This window comes from Oryx dammah, unplaced genomic scaffold (assembly GCF_014754425.2).
Source record: "Oryx dammah isolate SB20612 unplaced genomic scaffold, SCBI_Odam_1.1 HiC_scaffold_8, whole genome shotgun sequence".
Lineage (NCBI taxonomy): Eukaryota > Metazoa > Chordata > Mammalia > Artiodactyla > Bovidae > Oryx > Oryx dammah.
In genome coordinates this window covers 34395534-34407800 of record NW_024070192.1, presented here as the reverse complement: position 1 = coordinate 34407800, position 12267 = coordinate 34395534, and the positions used below count along the sequence as shown (strand labels likewise).

Below are 12267 nucleotides of genomic sequence, written 5' to 3'. Positions count from 1 at the left end.
GCATAACCTCATTCTAACCATGAGAACACATTGGAAAAATCCAAACTTGAGGGGCAGTCTGCAAAGTAACTCAATAGTACTCTACAGATGTGTCAAGATCATGAGAGGGGAAAAAAACAAACAAACAAAAAAACCCCAAAGGACTGTCTCAGATTGGAAAAGCCTAAGGAGATGTGACAACTAAATGCAATGTGAAATCCTGGATTACATCCAGAATCAGGAAAAAAAAAAAAAAGCATCAGTAGGAAAACTGGAAAAATTCAAATAAGACTTGCGGATTAGTTACTAGTGTTGTATCGACACTAACTTCCTTGTTCTGTAATTATAACCATAGCTATGCAAGGTGTCGATATTTGGAGAAGTTGGGTGAAGAGTATATGGTAAATCTGTACTATTTTTGAAGGTTTTCTGTGATCTAAAGTTATTTAAAATAAAAAGGTTAGAAATGTCAAGGTTTCTTTAAGTGCTTTTTGGTTTTATTTTTCAAACTGTAACCTTTGATCTATCATTCATATTGGTATAAGGTATTGATCCATATTTTCCCCAAAAGGCTACTCAGTTCTTATAAACTCTTTTTTCCTTGCCTTTTACTTTTTCTGCACTGGGTTTTGGTGTGGCATGTGAGCTTTTCTCTAGTTGCCAGCATGGGCTTAGTTTTGGAACCAGCATCCCTCTGCCTTGGAAGGTGGATTCTCAACCACTGAACCACAAGGGAAATCCCTAATAAACTTTATTAACTAATCCCTTTCCCCACTGATCTTTTTTTTAAACTTTTAAATCATAAGAAATACATAACATAAAACTTACCATCTTAAACATTTTAAACTTTTTTTTAGGAATTTTTTTTTAAGTTTTTTTTTTTTTTTTAATTTGGACCATTTTTAAAGCCATTGAATTTGTTACAATATTGCTTCTGTTTTATGTTTTGTTTTTTTTTTTGGCCACAAGACAGGTTGGGATCTTAGCTCCCTGACCAGGAGTCAAACCCATACCCCTGCATTGGAAAGGCAAGTCAACCACAGGACTGCTAGGGAAGACTCCATTTTAACCATCTTTAACTGTTCAATTCGGTAGTGTTAAGTATATTCATATCATCATACAACTAGTCTCCAGAACCCTTATCACCTTGTGAAACTGAAACACTACTCATTAACGACACATTTTCCTCACCTCCCTCCCCCCTCACCCGCCACAACCTTGGCAAGCACCATTCTATTACATTCCATCCCTATGTGCTGCTGCTGCTAAGTCACTTCAGCCGTGTCTGACTCTGTGCCACCCCATAGACGGCAGCCCACCAGGCTCCCCGGTCCCTGGGGTTCTCCAGGCAAGAACACTGGAGAGGATTGCCATTTCCTTCTCCAATGAATGAAAGTGAAAAGTGAAAGTGAAGTCCCTCAGTCATGTCCGACTCTTAGCAACCGCATGGACTGCAGCCTACCAGGCTCCTCCGTCCATGGGAGTCTCCAGGCAAGAGTACTGGAGTTGGGTGCCATTGCCTTCTCCGTCCATCCCTATGAATCTGAGCCAACTCTTGGAATCTCATATAAGTAGAATCCAGCAGCATCTGTTTCTTCATGATTGGCTTATGCTGATTAACAAGCGACTAATTTCACAATAAAATGAAAACCTATTTTTGATGCTACTTGGCAAAGCGTCTGGTGTTGACTAAGAGATATATAGTTGAAGTGGATGAAGAAATCGAGGCACAAAGCAGTTAAGTGACTTATTGGCCATCACATAACCTTGGAGGAGAGTGGGTATACTTTACACTGCTCCAGAGCTCACTTCCGGTCTCTGCCCCCGGCTAGGGCTCACAGAACAGAGCCAAGCCATGGAAACCAGCACCATCTAGGTGATGCTTGAAGACAAGAGGTGGATGAAGTCCCCAAGGAGGAGTGATCATCAACATTTATGGGGGAAAGGGAGGAGACAACCCTATAATGTGTCCTCAGTGGCTGGCCAGCTGTGGGTTTTCAATCAATATTCATTAGATGAGTCTAAGAAGGAGCAGCCAGAATAGGTGGAGGTAAGCCAGGGGAACTAATTTTCAGAAAGTAAAGGGGAACAACTTTCAAATGAGGGTAATGGTCAACATATAGAAAAGAGGTTGAGCCAAAGTCTGGAAAGAACCTCCGGATTTAGGAACAAGGAACTCACTGGTGATGAACAATTTCTTAGGGTTGGAGGAGCAAGAAAGTACTGGTAAATGTTTAACAACCCACTCTCCAAGAAAAGTATGCATTCAAATGTGTACATAAGTTTATTATAAATTTTGCTGATATAAAGGATGTGTAACAGAATCTGCAAATAATAAAATATACAATATTCTTTATTGTAAATTCTACTCTTGTATCCATAATTTCATAAATGGAATTATATCATAAGTATTAATACAAGGATAGTTCTGACATAAACATTGGTTGATATTTTTATTTACATTTTTGATTAAGATAAAAATGAAACACTGAAGATATGTTGAGACTTCACAGGTTCCTCAATGACTTGAGTGATTCTTTGCTGGTAAGTTTTCAAGTCCTGGGGGAATACTGCATTATTTTGTGTGTGTAATATTTGTAGTATAACAGTTACAGACATGACACTTAAAGACTCAACCTGCATTATTTAACATTTTCTCCATCACTTTTTTAAAATCTAGAAAATCAGCAAAGCCTGATATGTAGCATTTGCCAATTTTGGGAGTATAAATACTCCCACTTAGGCCAGTTTCAAATTACTAACAATGTCACTAAATAAATTGGAAAGAGATACAAAGCAGTACATCATTCCATAGTATTCTCACCATACAGATACCATAAATGCAAACAACCTCAAAACCATATAATAGCAAATTTATAAAATAACCAGGAAGTGATGGGTATTTCTTACTCTGGTTTCAGGTTTTCTGGTTTGTTTGTCGTCTTTGTTTTTAGGTCTTAACCATCGGACCGCCAGGGAAATCCCCCTCTGTTTTAGAAATATTATTTATTTAATTGCAAGGTTACATATTCAATTTTTGATATAGCTGTTTTTAACAATCAGCCCATAATGTTTCTGGAAAAACAAACAGCTTTCACAAATCAGTAAGCACACCACTGGGTGTGGTGAAAGTCAGGCTGTCATGGGATGTAACTCTCCTGGTCAAGCCTGTAACCATGACCGGCAATATCCACCTTTCTTGCCTCCTGGACAATCTGCTCCTCTAACTCTCTGCTTCAGCCACACTCCAAGGCCTCACTCAAACTGCTCCTGTAGGAGCAACATTCCTGCCACCTGGGGCAGGTTATCCCTACTCCATACCATCTGCAAGTCAACATTTATCATGATTTGTTATTAAAGTACTCTGGGAGTACCAGAGATTGTTGTTTTCCTGAGCTATAATATCTGTGATGGCCCAGGCCGAGTATAGGTCACATTCACATCTATTCCCTGGGTACCCACTATATAGTGTATAGTAAGTGCTGAATAAATATTCTCTGAGTGAATACTCACAAAGAAGGGCTGTGTGCAGAGACAGAAAGCATCACTTGAGGAGGCTCCACCAGAAAAGATCTCCTTTGATGACTTTTGCTTATTTAGAATGGCCTGGGCTCCACCATTTAGGACTAAAAAGTATAGATTAAAACCTCTACAGTGAATCTTTCCTAAAAAAATATGTCCCTGTGAGAACACTTAACCTGTGACAAGGCAGAACTTTAGACTCTTCTCTAATGCCAAATAGTGTGTTTCAATAACTTTCTTTTGAACATGTTCTAGCCAGGGGCTACCAGACAGAAACTAGGGTGGGTGTTCTAATCAGACACTGAGTAAACAGGTAACCTTTGCCAGGTTTCTGGGCTGGGCGCCCCAAATACCAGGGAAGTCTACCCTTTAGCACGTGACCCTTCCTGGCATGGCAAGAGAGAGTTTTGACAGGCATTCATTCATGACACCAAATGTGACAGACATTAAAAGAACCACTTTTTGGAAAATCGGAGGTACACAGAACGTCCCCTCGGGTAAGCTTCATGAAACTAAGGGGAAAAAAAATACTAGCTAGCAAATTGGGATTCATGCAAGGAAACGAATCGTGGTTTGGGTCTTGGGTCCCTGGCGTTGGGAAAAGAACCCCTGAAAAAAAGGAAAGGGTTATCCACTCCAAGACTCAGGCCTGGAGAATTCCATTCAGACAGGATTAAGTGATTTTAACAAATCAACCACGAAACTAAGTATCACAAGAGTTTAAAAAACGAACTTACAAACCGAACTCTACACAAACATACCCAAACCAAACACCCTCAGAGGAAAAAAAAAAAAAAAAACACCCCACCCCAAATCTTACAGACATTATTAGAACTAACACTGCTGCTGCTGCTCCTGCCGTTAAATCGCTTCAGTAGTGTCCGACTCTGTGCGATCCGTAGATGGCAGCCCAACAGGCTCCACAATCCCTAGAATTCTCCAGACAAAAGCACTGGAGTGGGTGGCCCGTTGCCTTCTCCAACACATGAAAGTGAAAATGAAGTCACTCAGCCATATCCGGCCCTATTTCAAAAACAACTAAGAAGACAATCTAATCGTAAAGTACATTAGTATCACGGATCGTCAGGAAGAATCAGATAGGAGCAATCAGGGTGTTGCAAGTCCTGATTACGCAGAGCCGTTAATCACGAATCATGCGAGCTCCAATCATCATGTTCTATTCTGCCCTCCAGAAGGAGGAACAGGTAAGGATTATCCTACCTGACGATGCCGAGAAGACTGCAATATTCCGTACTCCGGTAATAAGACTCCGCTAACACGGAGGGTGAGTAAACGACATGTTAGTCCGAGCAATCTAAAGCTATCCAGATTCTTCCACTTCTGTTGTTCAATTTATTTGCAGATGTTTTAAAATATATTTTTCCATTTGGCTGTCAAAAAGCAAACGCTAATCCCTCCCAGAATGCTTCACTCAAAGAGCTCGAGGTACTACCCTAAAGCATAACTTTATTTACATATCTCCGCCCACTCCCTTCCGTCAGAAGTCTACCGTAATAACTAGAATAGAAGCGACATTTAGCGTCTTACAGTGCAAGGCTGGAAAACAGCCTTCCGTTTCTATAGTAGTTTGGCCACCCCAATTTTCTCCTGAAATTTTTGTCTTGATTTCTTTTTTTTTTTTTTTGGCCACGCTGCCTAGCATTCAGGATCTTGGTTGCTCCACCAGGGACTGAACCCGTGAATGCTGCAGTGGAGGCGTGGGGTCCTAACCACTGGACAGCCAGGGAATTCCTGCAGGAATTCCTGTAAGTTTGATCTTATCCTAAAATATATTTTATTACAAAGGACTGTAAATAAAACACAGATAATCCCAGATTCTAGAGATAATTACCCTAACATTGACATCCCTCACCAAATGCAGTGTTAGAAGGAGGGCTGAAGCCTTCCTCTTCCAGGAAGGGTGAGTGGTCCTTCGCTCCTTCAGCCTTCATCCCTACTTCCAGTCACGAAGATATCAGAAAGGTTTCTTTTTCAGCCCAAAGACGCTGATGAATAATGTTATTTCGGTGACAGCTGGGAGGGCACTGAGGAAGGCAGGTGATGGGTTCAGAGTTTCTTCTAATAAAAATACCCAGATCCCCAAGCCAGCGATCCCACCCCCCACCCAGTGAAGTGTAGGAGTGGAGGACTTCAAAAAGACTCGGGAATGTTGAGTGGATCTGGTGTGTTACACATGGAGTAAAGGGCTGGGTAGGGGAATCTTCAGACTTAGAGTAAACCTCCCTTCCCCATCCTCAAACATTAGGTGCCACCATACCTGCAAAAGACAAAAATGTACCAATACGTGGTGCACTCCCAACGCTCAAATATGAAGAAGGATAGGGCCACAGATGCACCACAGTGAGCCCCGATGGCTTGGGAATACACCAGAGTCAAGGAAAGCCTTTGGGTCAACGGGTAGTGATGAGCCAGAAAAGGCCGCTGATGGGCCTGGCATCTGCATTCACAATCAGCTCCTGCTGAGCAAGGCATCTCTTGCTCCCTTTACCACACTGCAAAGGCCAGAGCCAGCAGCCCAGACTTCTGGGTTTTAGGATGGCCATGTGTAGAGGCCAGAGCTGAGTCTGCCCTGCTGGGAAACCAAGCTACCTCCATCCCGAATCTAGTTTGGACCCTTCAGGTGAAGTAGTAGACTCCCGATCTACTCCAAGCACACAGACATGCTCACAGTGACACAATACACTGCTGGGATCACTCTCCAGCACCCTGGTGTTGAGAGCCTTCCCTGATTCATCTTCCTCACTTCCTTTGTCTCTTCGGCGTTCCCCATAGTGCTTTGTATCTTTACATCTGATGGCACCCGTGCTTATCACACTGGATTACAGATCTCTGTGTAACTGCCTCTTCCTCAAGATAGAAAACTGTGTTGTACTCCCATCTTGAGATCTCCAGTGCCTGGTGAGTAGCAGGAGCTCAAAAAGTGATCAGAGATTGTATTAAATCTTCCACATTGCCTAATGTCTCTCCACAGGAGGGATTCTGTTTGCCTGCTAGAGCAAACACCATTGTGCCAGAAAGGCCTAGTTAAGTGGCTGAAGGGCGTTATGGTGGACAAGGGCCGAGGAGGAAAGGAGTACACGTAGAAAGGATACAGATGAGGCTCTGGGTGCTGTTGAACATGGAAACTCCTAAGAAGAAACCAGCCAGCTCCACTGCAAAGAGGGCTAGGGTGACAGAGAGCGCTGCCACCAGCCTGCAGAAAAGAAGGAAGTGGCTTAGGCCTTCTGAACTTTTTCTAAGACCCCTTCACTCCCTCTACTGCCTAATTCTGCCCACCCTGTCCCACATGCTCACTGAATGTCCTGCTTCTCATACTCTTCAGGGGTGAATTTGAGAGGCAGGCAGGCCTGGATGTTGCTGTCCTAGGGAGCAGGGCAGAAAGAAAGAGAAGTTGAAAGAGGGTCTGGCGGCTGGGTATGGGAAGACTCCACCGTGTAAGGCCCCGGGGAAGAAAGGGTGGAGTGGGGCTGGGACCACCCCAAATTGGAAGGAGGAACGAGAAGAGAGCCATGGGTCTTACCCTGGACCAGAATAAGGTGATGACGACCACCAGATGCGCCAGGAGCGTCAGAAAGCGAGAGGGCACGAGCCCTGAGATCCGGCCCATGGTCCCCAGAGGAAGAGGTACCACCTGGAGCAGAGGCCGTTTGTCTCTGGGGCTGGAAGCTCAAGGAGGGTCGCTCCTCAAGTCTCCCAAGCTAGCAGACAAAAATTCGACGTACGCCGCGTTCCCGCTTACGAGGGCACCGCTCAGTTGCCTTGGTAACCGAAAAAACGATGGCTCCGACAGAACCTCTGAAAGTCTCGCGAGAGCGGCAAATTATCGCGCCGCCGCCGGCCCTCTGGGAAACCTTGGTCCCGGTCCACAATACCAGTGCAGATCCCGACCGGATGCGGAGAATCGAGCTGCCGGCCTTCCAGCGTGCAGACGAGTTGTCTGCACAGCCTGAGAGTGGGTTGTGGCGCGGCCCCGCATTGCCGAGTCTGCCCACACAGCACTGGCGAACGGAAACTCGGACACTCGCTCCTCCCGGTATCCCCATGCCGGGAGCGGCCTGGCCCCCAGCCGCTGCTACTGTGCCCAAGATGACCCTCCGGACACCACTGTCACCACCACTCCAGCCTTAGGGCGTCAACATGCCCGAGCCCTGGACACTCTTTTCTTCCATCCTCCGCATCCGTGTAGCTTCCCCTTGACCTAGGCCAAACTTGGAGAGGTGGATGCCCCTTTATTGTCCCGGAGCCCCTGGTTGTTGGCGGACCGTATACCTGAACTTTCCTTGATTCTGGTCCCCACCCAGCCACCCACCCAGCTCGCTCAGATTGGTGAGGGATTTGCAGGGTACAGAAAAGAGCCCCTCTCCTGAACTAGGGTGTGGGTGAGAGGCGTGTTGCGGGAAGGAAGTGGACATACGGGACCAGAAAAGGGAGTGGAGGAAGAGAATGAAACCCCGCGTCCCTGGGAGGCAGGAGTCGAAGGCGGAAATTCAGACTCTACGATTTCCTTATCTCTTAGAGGTGTGACCAGCTATAGTCCAAGCATTTCTCACGATTGGGACCTCACGGACCTTCGGACCTTAAAGGTGATTCCTGTAGAACGGAAAGTTCTCGCCAGAGTTCACGGCTAACAGTCAAGTAACAACTTCCAGGGGCCCCCCTACCCCCTTATCAGATTATCTCCCAAGAATAATAATGGATAATCCATAATAAGAATAGAAAAGAGTTTTATTTGAGCCAAACTAAGGAGTAGCCTGGAAGCTCCTTTCCCCGATTACTCTGAGAAATTGCCCCAGCGAAGCATCGTTTTCAGTGCAGTTTTGCATCTTGTAAGAACAAAGAACTTTATACAAGTCAGGGTTACATTTCTTCTTCTTTTTTTTTCTTTTTTAAGGACCAGATGATTAATACACAGCAGGTCAGCATGGCCTTGGCACCTGGAAAGCATCTCTCATAATCACATCGAAGGTGTCCCTGGAAGAGGGGCATTTAATCCTTATTTTTAACATGGGCATTTTTTACTTCTGGTCAGCGTGCCCTTTCCTTTAAATAATTAAAGCACAAACAGGCTATTTTAGTTAGGATAAATTCAAGTTGTGTAATGTTTAAGCCAGAATGACTTCCCTGTATCTCAATATGTGAACACTTCTTTTATTACTACTCTCCCTCTCAGTGCCTCTTAGACAGGTCTAAACTACAAGCCCAAGAGACATTTTTTAATTTCCTCATTCATTCATTCATTCAACAAATAAGTCCCAGGCACTGTGAAGGGCTCATATCCTTGAGGAACAAAGCAGAAGTCTCTACCTTCCTGGGGTCAGAGAGATTGACAACAAACACGTCAACAAATAATAAATCTGCACGGTAAAAGTTGTAATAAATAAAAAAAATTAAGGGAAATATTAGAACAATGTGATCAAGGAAATTTTCTTTGAAAATAGATCATTTGTTTGTAAAACTTCATTTTAGGAAATGTGGTCAAAACTGAGAGAAAATGCTTTTCTCTCTTGCAGGTCCCCAATGTACTAAATGGATTTCCTTTTTCTAAACCAGTGTATGAAAAATTTCAGATGTCAAAGAGATAGTCAAAAGATGTTTCCTCAAGTTCATGAAAGACAAAGAGATATAACAACAATGGATAAACAACAAGGTCCTGCTGTATAGCATGGGAAACTATATTCAATGTCATATGATGTCATAATGGAAAAGATACATATTTTTATATCTGAATCATGTTGCTTTACAGTAGAAATTAACATTGTCAAACAACTATACTTAAATAAAATGCTTTTTAAAATGGTGTGACAAATTTGAAATTTAATGTATGATCCTAATGGATCCTGGATCAGAAAAATAAAATTTATTATAAAGGACATTAATGGGAAAATTGGTAAAATTTGAATAAGGTCTCTAGCCAAGATAATAGAGTCAATAGTATTGGAGTGAAAGAGGTGGAGTGAAGTGGAAGATATCTAGAATCTTAGAAGATAAAGTCTAAACATGGGAATGTGTATGGGTCAGAGAAGGAAGGGGTCAAGGATGACTGTTAGATTTTGGGATCCAGCAGTTTGAAGTTTGTGGCATTCTGCGCATAACAGCCTTCCTGCCTGGGGACCTATAGATGGTAAGAACCGGGAGATAAAGTTCACTTTGTGAACTGGTGAACAGCAGTCCTGTCACTTTGCCTGTCTTTGGTTCAGAGACGCCTGCTCCACACTCACCAAAGATAGTTTTGGAGCCACCTTGTGGCCACAGGTGGTATTGCCAGTGACCAAGGGTCCTTCGGCCCCTCGAGCCCGGGTAGGAACTCACGTGTTCCAACATTTGAACTGGCCATAAAATAATTTAGAAAAGCGTTTTTTAAGTCAGAAATATTCAAACATATTGTATATAAAAGCAAAGTATTTTTCATTCAAAAGGTAATGACCCCTTTTGAAGCCTACCATTCTGTTTCAGCAATTACCAACACATGGCCAACCTTGTTTCAGCTATATTCTGCCTCCCAGTCCCACTGGATTATTTTGAAGCAAATCCCAGACATCACCAAATAGTTCTGTCCAAGCGGAGGAAATTTTCACCCCCGTCTTGAGTTCTTTTAGCTGATCTAATAATTAAATTGACATAAGATAGATTGAAAGGAGGAAAAAAATCCAATTTATTTCATACACAGGGAAATCTCACAGAAAAAGGACCACCGAAGAGACCAAAGGAGGCTGTTTATATGTTTTTTTGACAAATATTGTTTGTGAAGAATTGAGGGGTTTGTGCTTGGGGTAGCAAACTAAAGAAGTAGCAGTTTGTTATGTAGCTAACTTAGCCTTGAAATCCCTCACTATGGTGATAAAACAAAATTTATATTTAAAGGCAGGACAAGAAAAACTGAACATAAAATTCTGTGTGTTTGTTTGGGCCTCGTCCCTCCCTCCCTAACGTGTAGTGTACACCTGCGTTACATATTAACCAGATGGGAGTGACAGCTCAACTATACAGATAAATTTTTCCCCTTTCTTCTAATGCTAGCAGTGTAACTTCTTTTTGTTGTTACTTCTTAAAACTTAAAAGAATAGCATTCTTTCCCAACTCTGTAGAGGGTCAGGAGTCATGGTGACTTGTTGCTCACTTTGTACATGCTTACTTGGACTATATACCTTGGTAAACCTTATGTAAATTATCAGTATGGCATTTTGATGTAGGATTCTTTGTCTTGAAAATGTATATGACTAGTGCCTTGGGCTTTTAACAAGCAGCACACCACGTTTGCCTGTCTCTCTTTTTCTGGTGTTCAATCTGAGCATCGGGTTCAGGAGTAGCCAGACTGAAGCAACCATTGTCATATTTCCCATCAGTTTTTCATGCCAGGTGCGCAATTTTAACTAAAAGACAGTGGGTTCGAGTCCTAACCCAAGGGTTCAAGTCTCAATCAGTTTTGGCTGAGTTTGAATCCCATCTGAGTTGTGCAGTTTCAATGGGGCATTGATTTTAAGCCACAGCATGATGGAATCATGTTAGCATTTTAAAAGATGATTCTCTTTGACTATTCTGGAGACAGACATTAGGGAGGAGTCTACTACAGTCATCCAGTGAGATGGCAGTGGGAATAGGGAATGAGGGCTAACAGGAGAATTATGAAGGAAATGAAACTGAGTGAACTTGGTGACTAGAAATGGGAAACGAGGAAGGGGGAAGAGTCAAGATGAATCCAAGCCTCAGCTTGGCCTCTAAGTGGGAGTGCAGAAGACTGGGAAGGAAATGAGACAAGAGGGAAGGCGACAGGGCACAATGTTTAAAAGAATGACGCAGCTATTGAGAACTGGATAGGAGAGAAAAATGGTTAGAACCGTTCAAGCCCAAGATGGCAGAAGATTCAACTTCCAGTAGACCTTAAATCTTATTACATGCCCATCCTATATATTAACATGTTGAAGGACACACCCACAGGCACCATGACGCTTCTGAGGCACACCATAAAAGGCCAGAAAAGGGGGCAGTGGCCTAGTTTCTGGAAATCCTCACCCCTTCCCTAAGTAGGTGGAATAATCCTCCCAACTGTTACCCTCTGAAATTACTCAGCCCATAAAAACTAACCACCTTATACTCCAGTGTTCTTGCCTGGAGAGTCCTAGTGACAGGGGAGCCTGGTGGGCTTCTGTCTATGGGGTGGCACAGAGTAGGACATGACTAAAGCGACTTAGCATTATATTTCCCAGTGCTCTTTCAGAGATGGCCCACACTTTTTATGGAGTGTGTTCAGTTCAGTCGCTCAGCCATGTCCGACTCTTTGCAGCACGCCAGGCCCTGGAGCCTACTCAAACTCATGTCATGTCTCTCAATAGATCTACTTCTTACCTATCTCTTTGCCTCTCCCTGAATTCCTTCTATGCGGAGACATAAAGAACCTCAGCTTCATAAGTCCTGACAGGAGGTGTACTGTTTCAGCTGGGAGACTGTGGGTTTGAGTCCCACCTGAGGTGGGAGGTTTCCGAAGGATGACAGGGTCAAGTGAAGGTGTCCAGCAGACACTAGACTGAATCCAGAGGTGGGAGCAGGATTCAGGAGCCCTCAGCATGCAAGTGATGGCTGACTCCAGGGAAGGGTTTACTCCAGGGAAGGTGTGTAGCATAAAGAGAGAAGACAGAGGTCCTAGGAAAAAAGGACAGAAAAAGAGACTGGAGGGAGGGGGACGGTAAGATAGGGGAAAGCCAGCAGACAGCAGTGTCATGACAACCAAGGGGGAAGGCTCTTAAAGGA

General features: G+C 43.7%; 1 protein-coding gene and 1 non-coding gene across 2 annotated transcripts; both read right to left on the bottom strand.

Moving 5' to 3' along the window:
* Window positions 1-4573: 4573 nt before the first annotated feature.
* On the bottom strand, window positions 4574-7327 carry TMEM107 (transmembrane protein 107). The gene is made up of 5 exons (XM_040243421.1): window positions 7043-7327; window positions 6817-6884; window positions 6615-6715; window positions 5780-5876; window positions 4574-5546 (listed from the first exon to the last, which is right to left on the bottom strand). Exons 1-5 carry the CDS (start codon window positions 7127-7129, stop codon window positions 5477-5479), a joined length of 423 nt encoding a protein of 140 aa, XP_040099355.1. The 5' UTR covers window positions 7130-7327; the 3' UTR covers window positions 4574-5476.
* Window positions 4594-4729, bottom strand: LOC120867533. Its single transcript, XR_005721952.1, has one exon. It is a non-coding gene; the product is annotated as a U8 small nucleolar RNA (small nucleolar RNA).
* Window positions 7328-12267: the final 4940 nt, after the last annotated feature.

What these genes read in the sequence shown, in the direction of transcription:
- TMEM107 (XM_040243421.1), bottom strand. Translation starts at nt 7,129, where the DNA reads ATGGGCCGGATCTCAGGGCTCGTGCCCTCTCGCTTTCTGACGCTCCTG. An exon ending in TCACCTTATTCTGGTCCAGG is followed by an intron (nt 6,885 to 7,042) that starts GTAAGACCCATG and finishes CCTGCTCCCTAG; the next exon opens with GACAGCAACATCCAGGCCTG. An exon ending in TACATTTTTGTCTTTTGCAG is followed by an intron (nt 5,547 to 5,779) that starts GTATGGTGGCAC and finishes TGCCTTCCTCAG; the next exon opens with TGCCCTCCCAGCTGTCACCG.